The sequence below is a fragment of the Chrysemys picta genome, chromosome 1 (genome assembly GCF_011386835.1).
Source record: "Chrysemys picta bellii isolate R12L10 chromosome 1, ASM1138683v2, whole genome shotgun sequence".
In the NCBI taxonomy this organism is placed as follows: Eukaryota; Metazoa; Chordata; order Testudines; family Emydidae; genus Chrysemys; species Chrysemys picta.
Window position 1 is genome coordinate 6418948 of NC_088791.1, and position 18127 is coordinate 6437074.

General features: G+C 57.5%; 1 protein-coding gene across 1 annotated transcript in view; it reads left to right on the plus strand.

The window, feature by feature from the left end:
- SMO (smoothened, frizzled class receptor) overlaps positions 1 to 17446 on the plus strand; it is a 30156-nt gene extending 12710 nt beyond the window's left edge. Inside the window, exons 2-12 of the mRNA XM_065552099.1 lie at positions 763 to 968; positions 2760 to 2969; positions 3375 to 3547; positions 3928 to 4147; positions 4770 to 4893; positions 6910 to 7002; positions 7690 to 7798; positions 8642 to 8827; positions 10310 to 10458; positions 12204 to 12338; positions 13667 to 17446. Of these exons, the coding sequence (XP_065408171.1) occupies positions 763 to 968; positions 2760 to 2969; positions 3375 to 3547; positions 3928 to 4147; positions 4770 to 4893; positions 6910 to 7002; positions 7690 to 7798; positions 8642 to 8827; positions 10310 to 10458; positions 12204 to 12338; positions 13667 to 14277 (2216 nt within the window). The 3' untranslated portion in view covers positions 14278 to 17446. The remainder of the gene's footprint in view (positions 1 to 762; positions 969 to 2759; positions 2970 to 3374; positions 3548 to 3927; positions 4148 to 4769; positions 4894 to 6909; positions 7003 to 7689; positions 7799 to 8641; positions 8828 to 10309; positions 10459 to 12203; positions 12339 to 13666) is intronic.
- The last annotated feature ends 681 nt before the right edge of the window (positions 17447 to 18127 follow it).

Genomic DNA, 18127 nt, shown 5'->3' on the forward strand with positions numbered 1-18127 from the left:
CTGGTGCGTTATGTCGGTGCCTTGTGACGCATGTGGAGATCATTCACAGAGTGCTATAAATGGCAACGTATTGGCGTGATGCTAAAAATAATAATCCGAGGACTTGCCATACGGTGGATTTGTGACACAGGAAACAGCTGGAATATCTGAGAACTGAGGGTCTATTCGTGCCACGGTTAGGGTGACCAGACAGCAAGTGTGAAAAATCGGGACAGGGGGTGGGGTGTAATCGGAGCCTATATAAGAAAAAGACCCAAAAATCGGGACTGTCCCTATAAAATTGGGACATCTGGTCACCTTAGCCCATCCTGACAGCTATTAATTGATTGATTAAGGGAGATAGAGGAAGGGTGGAGGAGTGTTGTGTGGACTTGCTTGCTGGGAGTTTGATCTTTTCCCTGCACCATTTAACAGTGCAGGTCCAAAAATAAACCCCAGTTTTTATGACTGGGAGCTAGGGGGTAACAAACTGGCTGTGTGCGCGCCATTATCCGGCGCTGGATGGAGCATGTCAGACCTACCTGGTTCCGTTACATGTCCCAGTAGTGGCATGTGTACAGATACTGTGGTGGCCATCGGGGATTGAACCGGGAGTTTCAGCACCAGAAGCACAGGCCTGTCCTGGGTTGAGCTAACAGAGTAACTCCTTGAGCTGTAGGTGGTTGGCTGTTGTAGTCACTGGGCCCAGCCACTAGAGGGCGGTGCCGAGCCACTGTGTTAAGCCCGTGCCGAGTTCCCACTGCTGTTTTTTCCTTCGGCCAGGTTTGCGGAACGCCCCTCGCTGCTGGGACGCGATCCAGCCCTTGCTCTGCGCCGTGTACATGCCCAAGTGCGAGGACGGCCAGGTGGAGCTGCCCAGCCAGACCTTGTGCCAGGCCACGCGGGGCCCGTGCACCATCGTGGAGCGGGAGCGGGGCTGGCCCGACTTCCTCAAGTGCACCACAGACCGCTTTCCCGAGGGCTGCCCGGTAAGCAGGGGTCTTACACCTCACCGCTGTGCCCGGTGTCCAGCCGACGGCACGGCCGGCCTGTCCCCGGGCCTCTTCCAGCGCCCTCTGTGCAGCCAGGGGAGGGGTGCCGATCCTGGCTGGGGAGGGCAGCGTTAGCTGTGGCGATGAGTCATTTGATGGCCATAAGTTGGTGGGTCTCAATTCAATTCCTAGGAGATGGTCACATCACAGGAGTTACCGCAAGCGGCACTAGTTGGCTCCCTGTAGCCGTGGAGGTTCTCCATCCACAGAAATAGCAAAGGATCAGATGTTTTATATAGACAGCAGGGCCAGCCGCAGTTCTGGCCCCCCGATCTGATTCCATCCAGCGGTTCCTCTGGTCCCGTGGATGGGCTGGACCATAGCAACTGACCTGCGCTGTGCACGGTTGAAACACGTTGCTCTGCCTGTTCTGGAGCTAACCAGAGGCCTCTTGTTCCAGGGCTGTCAGTCCAGCCCCTTTCGCAGGCTCTAAATTCACCTGGGAGGGAAGCCCTTAAGCCAAACCCTGGTGTTGCAGGAAGTGGTGTTAGCTGTTCTTCCTTCAGTTGGTACTGAATTAATGCCCTTGCATGGTGCTAGGGGGCGCTGTGCGGCTAGAGGTGCTGTTTTGTGCCCAGGACATCAAAACAAAGCAGACAGTTATCTCCTGTCTACAGCGAAATCCCCCCGGGAATCTCAGTGAAGGTATTCCGGATTTCCCTCCCTAAAGGGCTGTTGTACACTGTTGAGCAACTCTGTTCCGCACCTGAGGAGGCTGCATTTCAGCAGTGCTTGGGAGATCCTTGTAAAGTAGTTTGGAGGTTCCCTGGGAGGTGGTTTATAAATGTGAGGGACCAGGTATTCCTGCCGCTGTTCTGATGACAGGAAATCTCCCTTTAGAGGCATAGTCACGTAGGTTAGGCCCAAACCGTGTGTTTGGCAAGGGGAAGAGTTTTAGAAAAATTGGTGGCAATCGAAGTATTTGGGGGCGGGGATTTTTACGGCTTCAGCGAGACCAGGATGAGGGTTATCAACGGTCAGTTTTCAAGCATCCTGTGACTGGCACAGAACCGCAGCGAGACTGGCTTTCTTCTAACCCTGACTGGGGGAGGGGGGAGATTGCCAAGGCTCTCTGCCCCAGGCCCCTTCCCAGCAGAGCCTCTGTGTTGACCCCTCTCCAGCCCGCCTCCCACGTCCCTTCCCCTCGCAGAGTTATCATAGAATATCAGGGTTGGAAGGGACCTCAGGAGGTATCTAGTCCAACCCCCTGCTCAAAGCAGGACCAATCCCCAGACAGATTTTTGCCCCAGATCCCTATATGGCCCCCTCAAGGATTGAACTCACAACCCTGGGTTTAGCAGGCCAATGCTCAAACCGCTGAGCTATCCCTCCCCCTGCCTTGCCCTGGGAGAACTGAAATGCTTCCAGGCCACGCTGGCTTAGTGCAGGATCCCACAAGAAGGACTGTCTGGAAGGGACTTTACCGACTCTGGGCTGGAATCCCGATCCCATGGAAATCGATGGCAAAACCGCCGTTGATTTGAGCGAGGCCGGGGTTTCACCCAACGGATTCAGTGTCACCACCTCCCTGGTGTGGAGTAATCCCTATCTGAGGCAGGCCTGGTAAGCGGGTCCCTCAAAGGCCAGGAGTCTGTCAGTGGCAGATCTTGGACTAGGAACTCAGGAGTCTTGGTTCCCAGCCCTCAGCGTGGGTCGTCCTCTCCTGACAGCGTCCCTCTCACCCCTAACGAGCCCTTTCCTTTCTTCTCTGACCCCGCCCGCCCCCAGAACGAGGTGCAGAACCTCAAGTTCAACAGCTCGGGCCACTGCGAGGCCCCGCTGGTGCAGACGGACAACCCCAAGAGCTGGTACGAGGACGTGGAGGGCTGTGGCATCCAGTGCCAGAACCCCCTTTTCACGGAGCACGAGCACCGCGACATGCACCTGTACATCGCCGCCTTCAGCTCCGTCACCATCTTCTGCACCTTCTTCACCCTGGTGAGCGGAGCGGGCGGGGAGGCTGCCGGCTGGGAGCTGATCCCGGGCGGGGCAGAGTGAAATCTGCATTGGCTCAGAGCACCCCCCTGGTGGCTAGCGTTAGCCTTTGCTGCTCTCAGCTGTGGGGCTGACCAGTAGGGCTCTGGAGCAAGGGCAGGAATGGGTGATGCACAGCCATAGACCCCGGCCCATCTGCCGGCTCTTCTCTCCCATCCCCCTCCCCGCCCCAGGCCACGTTTGTTGCCGACTGGAAGAACTCCCCTGGTGGCTAGCGTTAGCCTTTGCTGCTCTCAGCTGTGGGGCTGACCAGTAGGGCTCTGGAGCAAGGGCAGGAATGGGTGATGCACAGCCATAGACCCCGGCCCATCTGCCGGCTCTTCTCTCCCATCCCCCTCCCCGCCCCAGGCCACGTTTGTTGCCGACTGGAAGAACTCGAACCGTTACCCGGCCGTCATTCTCTTCTACGTCAACGCCTGCTTCTTCGTGGGCAGCATCGGCTGGCTGGCGCAGTTCATGGACGGGGCCCGCGGTGAGATCGTGTGCCGAGCCGACGGCACCATGCGGCTGGGAGAGCCAACGTAGGTACCTCCGCCCTGCAGGGCAGGGCAGGGGCGGGCCCACCCCCACCCTCGTCTGTTTGCCTTCGCTCCCTATGGGAGGGGCAGTGCCGTAGGCACCAGGCCCAGCAGATGTGGTCAGGGAACCGGTGGGATTGGGGACAGGGCTGGGGATCTGGGCAAAGCTCCCACTGACTTCTACAGGATCAGGGTTTGGCTCACAGCCCCTTGAGGTGATGGGGCCCTGCAGACTGCAAGGTGCTGTCAGGGGGCGTGGGCACACTCTGGGTGCTGAGCCAGGCCAGCACGTATCTGTCTGTCAGGAACAAGCCAGAGTGGAGTGGGGGATGGGGGAGAGACTCCCTCCCACCCCCCAGTCCTATCCCGTCCCGCCTCCCCAGCTCCAACGAGACGCTCTCCTGCGTGATCATCTTCGTCATCGTCTACTACTCGCTGATGTCGGGCGTGATCTGGTTCGTCATGCTGACCTACGCCTGGCACACCTCTTTCAAAGCGCTGGGCACCACCTACCAGCCGCTGCTGGGCAAGACCTCCTACTTCCACCTGGTCACCTGGTCCATCCCCTTCGTCCTCACTGTCGCCATCCTGGCCGTCGCCCAGGTACGGGGCACCCAGCGTGGAGATCTCTGTGCCCACCCCACCCTGGGCACCCTAAGGGATGCTCCCCTCTCAGTGGAAGGGGGAAGGTCCCGCCACTCTGCCCTGGGGGTGATCCATTTATTGGTGAGCAGGAACCATCCCAGCTCAGCGTCTCATCTCAGTCCTACTCCATTTGTTGACCCCGCTGCCTGTGGCCCTCCTGTAGGCTCCCTGTATCTGAACATCAGCTGTGTGCTCCAGGCGAGGTTCAGCATTTCCCAGTCCCCGCCATGTTCCTGGCTCCCTCCCCACTTCGTGCCTTCCCTGCACTGATGGGGCCCTGCTTATCTCCAAGCCCATGCTCCCAAAGGCCATACCCAGACTGCTCAAAATGACCCACAGGGGGCACCAGCCTCCATCTCCCTCCCCCTCCCTCCCCAGTAAGCACCCGACGCCAGGGTCATCTACAAAACCTGGGTCTACCAAATGGCAGAGCCATAGGCTGCCACGTCACCGGATGGGCACCAGGTTCACCCTGTAAAGGGACAGCACAGCCCCTGGTTTCCCAGCCCGTTCTCATGAGATTCCCAGCCCAATCTCCAGGCTGGGGAAGGACGGACACTGATGACTCTTCCCCGACCAGGTGGACGGAGACTCCGTCAGCGGCATCTGCTTTGTGGGCTACAAGAACTATCGGTACCGCGCTGGCTTCGTCCTGGCTCCCATCGGCCTGGTGCTGATCGTAGGAGGCTATTTCCTGATCCGAGGTGGGTGCTAACAACCCAGCGGGGTTTGGTCTGGGAAGCTTCCGTGCGAAAGCAGGAAACGCTGTCCCCCGAGCCAAAGGAGTCAATCCCTTAGCTGGGTGAAGCGAGAGCTGTTATGAGACCAGCTTCTCTTGGGGAGAGAGAGCCAAGCTTTTGAGCTACCCAGAGCTCTTTGGTCTGGGAATGGTACTGAGAGCGTCACAGAGCAACAGATAGTCTAGCATAAGTAGTTAGCACGTATTCTAAGGGACCATTCAAAGGGAAGTGGCCCATTAATACCCCTCCAGTCATGGGAAGGAAGGAAGGCAGCGGGGTGGGGGATTGTTAGTGGGTTACAGATTGTTGTAATAAGCCATATATCCAGTGTCGCTGGTCAGTCCATGATTTTTAGTGTCTAACAGAGTTATGAATTTAAGCCCCCGGCCTCGTCTTTTGAAGGTGTTGTGCAGGTTTCCTTTGTGGATGAGGACTGAGAGGTCAGCTATGGAGTGATCGCTCTGCGAAAAGTGTTTGCCCACATGTGAGAGGGCGTTTTTGTCTTTTATCCTTTTCCTGGGAGAATTCATTTGAGAGCATTGTGATTGTCTGATTTCACTCACATAATTGTTCTTGGGGCATCAGATGTGGGTGAAACCAGCCAAGCTTATATTTAGCTGTGACAAGATCCCTCACCAAAGGCTCTTATGCAAAGTGAGCTGTCCTGGGATAAGAGGGGAGGTTCTCTCATGGATCAGTAACTGGTTAAAAGATAGGAAACAAAGGATAGGAATAAATGGTCAGTTTTAAGAATGGAGAGAAGTAAATGGTGTCCCCCAGGGGTCTGTTTGGGCCCAGTACTGTTCAACATATTCATAAATGATCTGGAAAAAGGGGTAAACGGTGAGGTGGTAAAATTTGCAGATGATACAAAACTACTCAAGATAGTTAAATCCCAGGCAGACTGCGAAGAGCTCCAAGAGGATCTCTCAAAACTGGGTGACTGGGCAACAAAATGGCAGATGAAATTCACTGTTGATAAATGCAAAGTAATGCGCGTTGGAAAACATAATCCCGACTATACATATAAAATGAGGGGGTCTAAATTTGCTGTTGCCACTCAAGGAAGAGAATTTGGAGTCATTGTGGAGAGTTCTCTGAAAACATCCACTCAATGTGCAGCGGTTGTCAAAACAGCAAACAGAATATTGGGAATAATCAAGAAAGAAATAGATAATAAGACAGAAAATATCATATTGCCTCTATATAAATCCATGGTATGCCCACACCTTGAATACTGCGTGCAGATGTGATCGCCCCATCTCAAAACAGATATATTGGAATTGGAAAAGGTTTAGAAAAGGGCAACAAAAATGATTAGGGGTCTGGAACGGCTGCCGTATGAGGAGAGATTAATAAGACTGGGACTTTTCAGCTTGGAAGAGATGACTAAGGGGAGATATGATTGAAGTTCATAAAATTATGACTGGTGTGGAGAAAGTAAATAAGGAAGTGTTGTTTACTCCTTCCCATAACACACATACTAGGGGGTCACCAAATGAAATTAATAGGCAGCAGGTTTAAAACAAACAAAAGAAAGTATTTTTTCACACAGTGCACAGTCAACCTGTGGAACTCCTTGCCAGAGGATGTTATGAAGGCCCAGACTATAACAGGGTTCAAAAAGGAACTAGATAAGTGCATGGAAGATGGGTCCATTAATGGCTATTAGCCAGGATGGGCAGGGATGGTGTCCCTAACCTCTGTTTGGCAGAAGCTGAGAATGGGTGACAGGGGATGGATCACTTGAGGATTCCCTGTTCTGTTCATTCCCTCTGGGTCACCTGGCATTGGTCACTGTTGGAAGACAGGATACTGGGCTAGATGGACCTTTGGTCTGACCCAATATGGCCGCTCTTATGTGATGCTCTACGTACCATAGCCGCCGAGTCCGTGGGTGCTCCGGGGTGCTCCCTAGCTGCTTGGTCCGGCAGCCCTGGTCCCGGCTGACGCGCCTGTCTTGCTGTCTGTCTGTTCTAGGTGTCATGACTCTGTTCTCCATCAAAAGCAACCACCCCGGCCTGCTGAGCGAGAAAGCTGCCAGCAAAATCAACGAGACCATGTTACGGCTGGGTAAGCTAGGCGGGTCTGGGCTCGGCTCGTGCCTCGCTGCCGGCGTTCTGCCCCGGGCCGTGAGCTTGCCCGTCCCAAAGGGCCAGCCTTGGGTAGGAGCCTCCCAGGGAAACCCAGGGCCTGCACGAAGCGGTGGCCCTGGCAGGGAGGGGTATGAGTGACTCACTGAGGGCGCTCTCGCCTCTGAGTCCATAGTGAACATGAGCCTGGCCTGGGGCTGCTGGAGGCGCCGCTGTTCAGGTAAGGAACGAGAACCAGGTCCTGGCCACTCCCGGAGCCTCTCTGCCAAGTTTACCCAGCTCCAGCGGAGGGAGTGCGTTTTGCCGCCCTCGGATTCCCTGGGAAGGTTGGCTGCATTATTCCTTTTCTGGTCCGAAACTGGTGTAGCGCTGCTGTTACACAGCTGCCACGGTCCTCCCCAGAGGTGGCTGCATTTCACTGCTGGGTAACGTGACCTCTGTGTAGCCGGTACGTAAAGCTCTTTGGGCCGAAAGGCGCGCTAGGAGCGGGTGCAGCTGATATAGACGAGGACCCCATCAGAGGCGCGGAAGGAGCCCGGGTTTGACCCCTCCCTTCGCTTTTCCTGGATCGTGTTTCCATCAGGGCTTCCCTCTGGCCGGCAACATGCCGCATCCTGGCCTTGGGGCTGTGGGAATAACCCCCGGGCCCTTCGGTGCTTCCTTACAGGCATCTTCGGCTTCCTGGCCTTCGGCTTCGTCCTCATCACCTTCGCCTGCCACTTCTACGACTTCTTCAACCAGGCTGAGTGGGAGCGGAGCTTCCGGGAGTACGTCCTGTAAGTGGGGACAGGCTGTGCCCCCCCCCGCCCCACCCGTCCCTTTAACAGCCCCCACCCAGAGGGGCGGGAAGAGTCTCGGGGGGGTCCAGTATCGCTCCTTGCCCCGTGTTGGAAGAAGGTAACGCTTTCCATGACCTCCCTTCCGCCGCCAGGTCCCGTGACAACGCTCTTCCCATTCCCCACGCAGAAGCCTGGCTGCTCGTGTGAATTCCCGCCCTGATGCTGTGGGAACGGCAGTCCCCGGGGGATGCCACCGCTGGCCCCCGTGTCGCCCCTCACGGGCACGTCGGGGCGTGACTGCGTGGGCCGTCCGTGGCCCCAGGCCTGTTCCCATTTCAGCGGGGAGCAGGGCCTAGCAGCACGGGGACCGGGGGCACCCTGACGTGCCTGATCCCGGGGAGACGCGTCGGGAGGAACCCGAGATGGGCCCGTTAGCCCATCGCTCTGTTCGGTGCCGGGTCGTTCCCTGCCAGGGTGGTCCCGAAGCTCAGACCGTGGGGCTTCTGCTGAAACCTTCTGCAGAGAGCCTGTCACATGGCGCTCCTGCAGCTGCCAGCCGCTCCCTGCCCTCGCGTGGCCCCCATCACCGTGGTGTCTGGGCAGCTGTTGGGGGCCGTCGAGCTGTGGGAAGGGACCTCAGCCCCTGAATCTAATCAGCAGCCGCTCCTTGCAGGGGGTGTGTGTCATTGCCCTTTATCTGGCAGCGCTAAGGGGAGAGCGCTTCACGAATGGGGGATGGGAGGTGGCTTTCCGGGTGCCCCGGCTCCCCATTGCCCCGGTCAGCATGGGTTTTAGCCCCTGCTCTTCGTGCCGCCGCCATGCGCCGTGTTTCTGCCGCAGGTGCGAAGCGAACGTGACGATCGCCATCCAGACCAACAAGCCGATCCCAAACTGCGAGATCAAGAACCGGCCCAGCCTGCTGGTGGAGAAGATCAACCTCTTTGCCATGTTCGGCACCGGCATTTCCATGAGCACTTGGGTGTGGACCAAAGCCACCCTCCTCATCTGGAAGCGCACGTGGTGCAGGTGGGAGCAGCCCTCCCCCAGCCCAGAGCTACTGGGGTCTCAGGATCCTGTCTCCCCTGAGCCCCAGGAGCTGAGGTTCAGCTGGGGGCACCGCGTACCCAAGGCCCCCAAGACACAGTCCAGCCCACGTCCGTAGCTGCCCTTATCCGGCAGCTGTCTGGTGGCCCATGTGTGATGAATTCGGCGGGTCTCAGCCGGTTCCTAGGGGATGGGGTGTGTTCCCAGCAGAGAGGCACAGAGTGGTGTGTGTCAGAAGCTGAGTTGGGGAGGGTCAGGCCTAGTGACAGGAGCAGTGGCAGCTGGGCCTAGTGGTCGGTGCGGTGGCAACCAGGCCAGGCACTGGAGACAAAGGTTGGAGTCAAGAGCAGGTTTGGAACAAAGCAAGAGCAGGGCTGGGAACGAGGCTGGAGTCGGAGCAGGGCTGGAGCAGGGCTGGGAACGAGGCTGGAGTCGGAGCAGGGCTGGAGCAGGGCTGGGAACGAGGCTGGAGTCGGAGCAGGGCTGGAGCAGGGCTGGGAACGAGGCTGGAGTCGGAGCAGGGCTGGGAACGAAGCCGGAGTCGGAGCAGGGTCGGAGCAAGGGTCACCAGACCTGCTCGTGGATTGGCTGGAGCCTAGCACAGGACGGGCCCATCACCGGATGTGGCTCGCCTGGGCTAGTTCAGGGATGGCTCATCAGCTCCTAGCCCGGAGGCTGAATTCCCGGGGCCCCCCCAGCTACGGCCCCTCTGGTTCGGGAGCGAGACACGTCTGCGGGGGGGAGGGGAGAGCTTGTGCAGCCAGCGCTGCCCGCGTCGTACCTGGCTGTGGCCCTATAGGGGGCGTCGGTGTCAGACTGCCCCTCCAGCCCCAGATGCCCATTAAAGAGGTGGGGGAGGGGAAGGTATTTCCCCATCCAGAGCGGGGGTCTGAGACCCCATTCTGCAGTGCCCCCTTTCGGCCTGGCTGCGAGGGGAGCCGCGTGGCGCTGCGAAGGAGGAGCAGATCCCGGAGTTAGGGGGTGCAGGGCGGGGGGGCGCCTGTGTGAGTTAGCCCCACAGCTGCAGGGGGGCTGCCGCCAGTCCCCCAAAGACATTTTGTGCCGAGGGGTGACCCCGGGGATGGGGTCAGAGTCTCGATGACACTGACGCCCCTGGCCACCGCCCTGGAAATGTCTTTTAGGCACATTTTCCAGCCCCGTCACCCAGTCAGAGTGGTGGGAAGAGCCTTGGTGCCAGCGTGTTACCGTCCATGTCTCTCCCCCCACCGCTGCCGTGGTGCGGGAAGGGGGAATCTGGGGAAGGAGCAGGACACCCAGTCCTTGGGGTTAGGATGATGGAGGGGTTCCCTTGGTAACAGACAAACTGGCTTCCTGGCTCAGCGGGAGAGGGGGGGGAGATCCCAGGAGCACTCCTCACCCCCACCCTGGGGGATCTCCAGCCCCCCGCTGGAGAGGATCAGTGCCGTGCCCTCCCCGGCTGAGCCAGCCCTCCCTCCCCCACAGGCTGACCGGCCAGAGCGACGACGAGCCCAAGAGGATCAAGAAAAGCAAGATGATCGCCAAGGCCTTCTCCAAGCGGAAGGAGCTGCTGCGCAACCCGGAACAGGAGGTGTCCTTCAGCATGCGCACCGTCTCGCACGACGGGCCTGTGGGTACGTCCCGGGGGGGGGGGAACCGTGGGGGCTTCACACACCACCGCCCCTAGCGCTCGGCCCCCTCTTCGGTGGCAGGTTTGCAGCCCCCACTGCTTCTCAATCTGGGGGGGAAGATGCTTCTGTGGTCCCAGGTTTGTTGTGGGGCACGTGGGCCGTGGTTCTCAGCAAGGCACCTCCCTCCACCCTCACTAGAGGGCGCTGCCGAGAGCACACGGGGGCACCCCCGCTTCTGTTGCCCCAGAGTGTCGCAGGCTGAGACCAGCCCGTAACGCCCAGTCTGACCGCGCCCATCCCGCTGTCTTGTTATTAAGTGTTTGGCTGAATCCCTGTGCTCCTGAAGGGGGCCAGCAACTAGTCCATAAGAACGGCCAGACTGGGCCAGACCAATGGTCCATCCAGCCCTGTATTGTGTCTGCCGACAGTGGCTGGTACCAGATGCTGGGAATGAACAGAACAGGCAACCGCTGAGTGATCCGTCCCCTCTCGTCCATTCCCAGCATCTGGCAGACAGAGGCTAGGGACACCCAGAGCCTGGGGTTACATCCCTGACCACTTGGCTAATAGCCATCAATAGCTATTATCTCTCTAGAGCATTTCTCAAACTGGGAGCCAGGAGGTCCACGGGCCCCACTGATCAACTCCTCCCGCTCCCTCCCAGCGCCTCCGACACGCCGGGGAACAGCTGTCTAGCGGCGTGCAGCAAGCACTGGGAGGAGAGGGGAGGGGAGGAGCGGGGGGGGGTGCACTCGGGGGAGCAGGGAAGAGGAGGGACAGGAGTGGAGTGGGGCCTTGGGGGAAGGGGTGGAGTGGGGGCAGGGTCTGGGGCTGAGCCTTGGGGGTCCATGAAAAATTTAAAATCAAAATAGGGGTCGGCAGGTTGCTACCGTTTGAGAACCGCTGCCCTAGAGCAGTATCCCGGCCCCGTGCCAGGGAGCCGACAAGCGGCAGGATTTATTTACGCCTTAAAAGCATCGTCAGAAAAGTGACTGACTCAGAAATGGCCCTGCCCTACCCAACAGATCTGCTCCTGGGACCCAGTTCCCACCTGGCGTAACTCCATGAGTCCAAGGACGTTACCGCAGGGGGCAAACGTTTCTGTCTAGCTAACTTGTGCAGCCCACATTGCTGTAGTATCGGACGCGCCTCCGAGTCTTTAGTGGAATCACCCTCGCTCATCCCTGAGAGGGTAGGGCTCTTATCCCCGTCGGGCAGAAGGCGGTGAAGTGACTCGCCCGTGGAAGTCTGTGGCAGAGTAGGGAATTGTGCCCTAACCACTGGCTCATCCTGCCTGTCTGTGCACACCAGGGGTGGGCAAACTTTTTGGCCCGAGGGCCACATCGGGGTTGCAAAATTGTCTGGAGGGCCGGGTAGGGAGGGCTGTGCAGACGCCCCTCAGGCTGACTTCTGGCCCGTTTGGCCGTCGCTTCGTCATGTAAAAGCCGGGCAAAGACCCTCTGGGCTCTCAGGTCCTGGGCAGCTGGAAAACGCATCCTCGCTCTGCAGGGCCGTTAGCACAGGGGCCAGCCTCTGGGGGTTGGGGACATTGTGTGGGAATGGGAGGCCTTCTGGTCGCCACGGGAACGCAGGGCGTTGGTTCCAGAACGGGCTGCTTGTGGGATCAGCCAGGGCAGGAGATTGGGGTAAATCAGTGAAGATCCCCCCCCCACCCCACCCGGCTCAGGCTGCAGGATTCCCCCCTCCGCTGAGCGGGGCTGTAAGAATCTCTCTGGCTTTCGCCCCAGCTGGTTTGGCTTTCGACATCAACGAGCCCTCAGCTGACGTATCCTCGGCCTGGGCCCAGCACGTCACCAAGATGGTGGCCAGGAGAGGGGCCATCCTGCCGCAGGACATCTCCGTCACGCCCGTGGCGACACCCGGTGAGTCCCTGGGAAAGCGCGGGGTGCTGAGGGAGATGGGCAGGCGATGAGGTCATGACACCGCGCGTGTCTGCGCAAGGTCATTTGTGTCCCAGGAGCACCTAGAGGTTTCTGTTGAGATCAGGGCCCCCTGGTGGCGGGTGCTGCTCAGCCCCATAGCGAGAGATAGGCCCTGCAATCTAGCTTCCGGCAGTTGGGAAACTGAGGCAGAAAGATGAAGGTCCACAGAGCCAGAAATCAAATGCAGGACTCCTGCGTCCCAGTGCCTTAGCCACAAGGCCAGCTTTGCGCTCCACTTCTAGATGGGAAGCATTGGACTGGCAATCAGGAGACTCTCTGGTTTTCCTCCTCGCCCTGACACTAATCTAGGGCAAGTCACTGCTTCACGCTGGGCCTCCATTTCCCCCCTGTAAAACAAGGGTGGTGATATCCACCCCCCATCTGTGTGCTGTGAGACTGGGGATACAAGGAGTGAAATCACAGGGATAGGAGAGGGATTGCGCCACAGCCATGGAAATGCAGCCACTTCTGGGGTGGAACGTGGCAACTGTTCAGTGGGCTCACAGCACAGGAAAGGCAGGGACGGCAATTGCTGTGTGGAACCAGGGGAGATATAATTCTGTGAATTGGAATTTGGCGGAGACGCTATGAATTGTAATAACCCAGGGTTAAAAATGCCGCCTGACGTCCCAAATAACCTCTGCTCAAGGGAGGGGCAGGCCTGGCAGCGCAGGGAAGGGAGGCAAGTCAGGACTGAGGGGCACCGGCAGAGCTGTGTGTGGTGGGAAGCCCAGGGCTGGGCTAGCAGGGGGCTGCAGGTCGGGAGTGAGGAGCGTGGGGAGCTATTGGGGATAAGCCAAGGGCTGGGATAGCAGAGGCTGCAGGTCGGGAGTGAGGAGCGTGGGGATAAGCCCAGGGCTGGGCCTGCAGGGGGCTGCAGGTCGGGAGTGAGGAGCGTGGGGATAAGCCCAGGGCTGGGGCTGCAGGTCGGGAGTGAGGAGCGTGGGGGGCTGTTGGGGGGAGCTCAGGGCTGGGCCTGCAGGGGGCTGCCGGTTGGGATTCAGGGCATGGGCAGAGCCGTGTAAGGGGCCCCATGACGGGACCAGTAAGGAGCAGGGGTTGGGATTGAGGGCCATTGGCAGGACTGGGGCGGCCGGGAATCTCTGGGCTGGGACAGGTGCAGTGACCGAGCTGGGTGAGGACAAGGCTCCATTGCACACGTTCACGCTGTGCCCGCTCTCGGGTCGCTGAGATTCCCGTGGGGTTTTAACAGCGAACCAGCCTGGGAAGGCCCCTCTCACCCCGTTTCCCCTCTCTCGTGCCCGCAGTGCCGCCGGACGAGAGGGCGAACCTGTGGGTGGTGGATGCAGAGATCTCGCCCGAGCTGGAGAAAAGAGCCAGCCGCAAGAAGAAGAGGAGGAAGAAGAAGGAAATCTGCCCCCTGGAGCCCGCCATCTGCGACGTGGGCTACTTCACCCCGCCGGCCCGCAGCGCCGTCCCTCGCCTGCCCAAGCTGCCAAGGCAGAAGTGCCTTGTCTCCAACCCCAGGGAGTCTCAGCTTGGGGAAGAGGTGCCGCCCCCTGGCTCCTACCCTGGCCTGAGGCTCAGCATCTCCCAGCACGAAGGCCTCTTCCCCCGTTACAACCCCGCCAGGTCCAGGAAACACGACGCCTTCCATCTGATCAGCCACCCCTTCTGCCCCGAGACCGGGCCCCAGGAAGATCTAGCCCTCGAGGACGGCGTGAGGTGCTTCCTGGCACACCAGCAGCACATGGGCTCGTTCCTCCCCCCCGCCGCGGGCCTGGATCCCGGCCCCCTGCCCGGCGGGAGCATCCCCTGCGGGCCGAGGACTCCTGGCAGAAGGGCGGGCTTCGCCCCCATCCACTCCCAGACAAACCTCATGAACGCCGAGCTGCTGGATGCCGATTCCGACTTTTAGGCCAGGAGGGACCCAGACCCTTTCCGTGCCCGGAGAAGCCCTGGAGATCGCCTCATCGGGACACAAGCAATGGAGGAGCCTGCAGGGCTCCAGCATACAGGCGTAGTGTTAAAACTCACGCTCCGCGTTCCAACCAGGGACGGTTTTCGCTCAGAGGCAGGTTCTTCTCTGCTGCAAACCTTGACGCTTCCTTGGTAGCTTGTGGCTGCTTTTGAACTCCTTCCCCATCCTGGGTTTCCTGGGCCCCTCCCTGCCGATCTTCCCACCCGAGACATTCGGCCCGTCCTGCCCGCGGGAGGGAGCCAGCCCTCGTCTCGGCTGGTTGAACGGCAGCTGGACGGGGCCCGCCAGGTATTGTTATTTATTGCTCCACGGGTGACGGAAACAAACGGACGTTTGCTGGTGATGCCCCCAGAGGCCGGGCTCCTGCGGGGCTTATGGGATGGATTCAGGATGTCCCAGCTCCCAGATGGAGTCGTGGATTGTTCCCTTCTTCACCCCGCTGCATGGAGTTATTTGAGGACTCCTCCACCGGCAGCTCTGCCCCACCTGGGTGCTGCGTTCGCTCCCTGATCTTTGGCCTGGGGGTGGGGATGAGCCTTGGAGAAGGAGAGAAATATCCCTTGATGGCCTGGTATCAGGGAGGCTGGGGGTCTACAGAGAGGAGCCTCTCCGAGGGCAGAGAGAAGATCCCGTGGTTTCCTTATCCCAGGAGCTTCCGGCTGTCCCGTGAACCACCCCAGGGGCTGAAAGGAAGGGGCTGGCGGCTCTGAGCCGTGGTAGCTGTAATAGACGGCCGGAGAGTTTAGTTAGGGGTCTGTCTATTAAACTCTCGGAAGCGTTGGAGCCGCGTCGCTCCCGGATCTTCGCCCATTGCCAGGAGAGGTGGAGACTTTGTACAGGGAGGGGCGGCGCGTGTAACATGTTGTCACCAGCATCAACCTCAGTGACTCAGCCAATCAGCACAACCCTCCTTGGGACGCATCCCTGGGGGCGGGGCCACGTTACCCAGCCCCGGAACCAGAGGCCTGGGCCAGACGTGTGCTGAACGGGAGCTGCTGGAGGGCAAGGAGTCCCAGCTTGTAGGGCTCCAGGCGGCTCTCACGAAGCATTGCATGCTGGGATTTGTATCCCCTGCATTTTGGAACTTGTAGTCCCCCTTGATCTCTCTCTCTTAACACCCCTCTTGGAGATCCTCCTGGCTCGCTAGACAGGGACCAGTTCAAAACAAGCACACACTTGGCCTTCCCCTTTGAAGGCTCCATCCCTGTGTGCGGAGGAAGCTAACTGGGCCCCTCGATGCTACTTAGTGGGTTTAAATATTTCCGTTGTGTTACTGGTTTTTTAAGGTATCTGTATAATACACAGAGACGTTTACTAGGGCTGAAGGCCGTAAAAGGGATGTCCCAGCTGGAAATCCCGTACCGAGCGCGTCATGTTGCCTGTCTTGGGCCTGGATCTTGTTTACTGTGCTTTTTGCTGTGGAATATAAAACATGAATGCCCTTCCCACACCCAAAATGTGCCCCGTTCTAAGCTGGGGCTCCCCGTTCTGCCCCCCATCCTGCCAGTGGAGTCACTCCGGATTGAAAAAGACATAACCGAGAACTGCGGCGGCCCTTCGTCTGTATCAGAGCCGCGCGCTTGTGTTCCCTTTGGTTACCGGGATCCCCTTCCCAAAGACGCAGCCTCAGAGGATGTATTCTTGCTGGGGGGGGCGTTATTCCTCCTGTGTCCCAACATCCCAAGCGGTAGGAAAGTGGCTTTTGATTGGCTGACAGTGATGGCCGAGAGCAGCTATGTTGGCTTTTCCCATTCGGCGCTGAAGCGAGAAGGGCTGTGTTGGAGGGGGCGTGTTCCCCACGCTGGGGCCGCATAAAGGGCAAAGAAAACTTTTTTTCTGGTGCACTTGCGCCCTCAGAATCTGCCAGGCGGTTGGAATCCCCTTTTGCTCAAGAGCTGGTGGTTAAATGGGTCGTGTGTCATGGCTGTTTTCACTTAAGGGGCAGAGTCTCTCATGTGCAAGCCCCGCCCCATCTGTGTAAGGGGCGGAGTCTCTCAAGGGCTAACCCCGCCCCTCGGGTGAAGGGTTGAAGACTTGCTGGTACTAACCCCTCCCCTCGGTCTGAGTTGCTGTCTGTTGGAATGGTTGATCTCCTGGGGTCAGGGGAGCTATTCCAGACGCAGATAAAAGCCAGCTCGACCTTTGACCCAGAACTCAAACCTGGAACTTCCAGGGGGGTTAAAAAGTCCGGCTGCCACAAACAGCTCATTTTCCATGTTCATGAGCCGCTGGGTTCCAGCTGGCAATGCCCCAGGCCCAGGAGGCAGTCTCTCCTCATGGCATTTCTCGGCGTGCAGTGAGTCTCTTCCCACGGGAGGGGCTGAGCTGAAAAGTTGGGCTGAAGATGTAGTTTTCAGGGGCGGGTCTGGACCCAGGGTTCCAGTTTGGCCCATTGCAGGGAGAGGACCAGCCAAGCCCATTCTAGCCAGATCTGAACTCCCCCAAAGTTCGGGGGGACTGGAGCTGGCGTTCTCCTTCAGTCCTGACAAGACTCCTAGCCTGACTCTGCCGGTGCAAGAGGCTTGGAGAAGCATCGAAGAGTCTTTGGCTTCTCCTGATGCTAATTATCTCACTATGGGCTCTACACTGCAAATTCCTGTATAGGGCCCAGTATACAGCGGCTGACACATGCACATGCTGCTAAGTGGGTCCCTCCAAATAATATAATGCCCAGGCTTTAAGCTGGAATTAAGGTGGTCAGTGATTCCATAAGAACGTAGGAATTCTGGATCATAGGAAGACCGGTTCAGACCACAGGTGTATCTAGTTCAGTATCTTGTCTCCGACAGTGGCCCATACCAAATGCTTTGGAAGAAGGTGCAAGACTCCTAGTGGTCAATTATAGAATAATCAGCCCTTCAATGTGGTTTCTTCCCAGACCCTGGCAGTGTTAAGCCGACTGAGCCCTAAGGCATGAGGTCTCATATCCTTTCTTACATGTTTTATATCTGTCAGTGTTTCTTATTCATGTAAATGTCTAAACTTCTGTTGAATCCTGCTAACTCCTGGTCTCAGTGATATCCAATGGCAGCAAGTTCCACAGGTTAATTTTTCTGTCTAAAAGAAAAAAAATGCTTTTATCAGTATTAAATTTGCTATGTTTCAATTTAATTGTCTGCTCCGTTATTTGTACATAATGAAAAATAACCCAGCACTGCCAGATGGAGAGAAGCTTGGTAGCTTTTTCTTATAAAGCCCAGAAATCCAACCCAGAATTCCATGTGAAGGGGCATTCCCATTTAAAATCAGGCAACATTTAAATGGTGTAAAAATGAGCTTTTATAAAACCTAAGGCCAGTAGACTGTCTGCCCAATTAAAAAATAATAATAAACTTCAGTGAAAACAATTGTTTTTTTTAAATGCACAAACATTCACCTGTAGCATTTGGGAACCCAAAGCACAGAAAATCTCTGAGTGAAACTGCCTCCTACCAAAATGAAACTGACGTCAGGAATTTTTCATCTGAATCACGAGTCATGCAAAAATAAAATGAAGATCAAGAAGAGTGACAAACTGGATTTAAAGAATTATTTAAGGCGTTAATATCCTAGGTTGAGAGATAATATTGACAGTTACACATCGGGAATGCACGGGTGAGATCACCCAAACAGCCTTAACGCTGCCTCTACATCACTGCCCACAGAACACCCTAAAACCAGGAGACAGGCCTATCTTCTAGCAGTGCACATCAGTCAGCGTAAATGGATTTAAGTGGATTATTTTACTCCTATTCATAAGCCAATTGGACACTCTACTTAAAGGCCTGGTGTTAATTTAGATTATTTT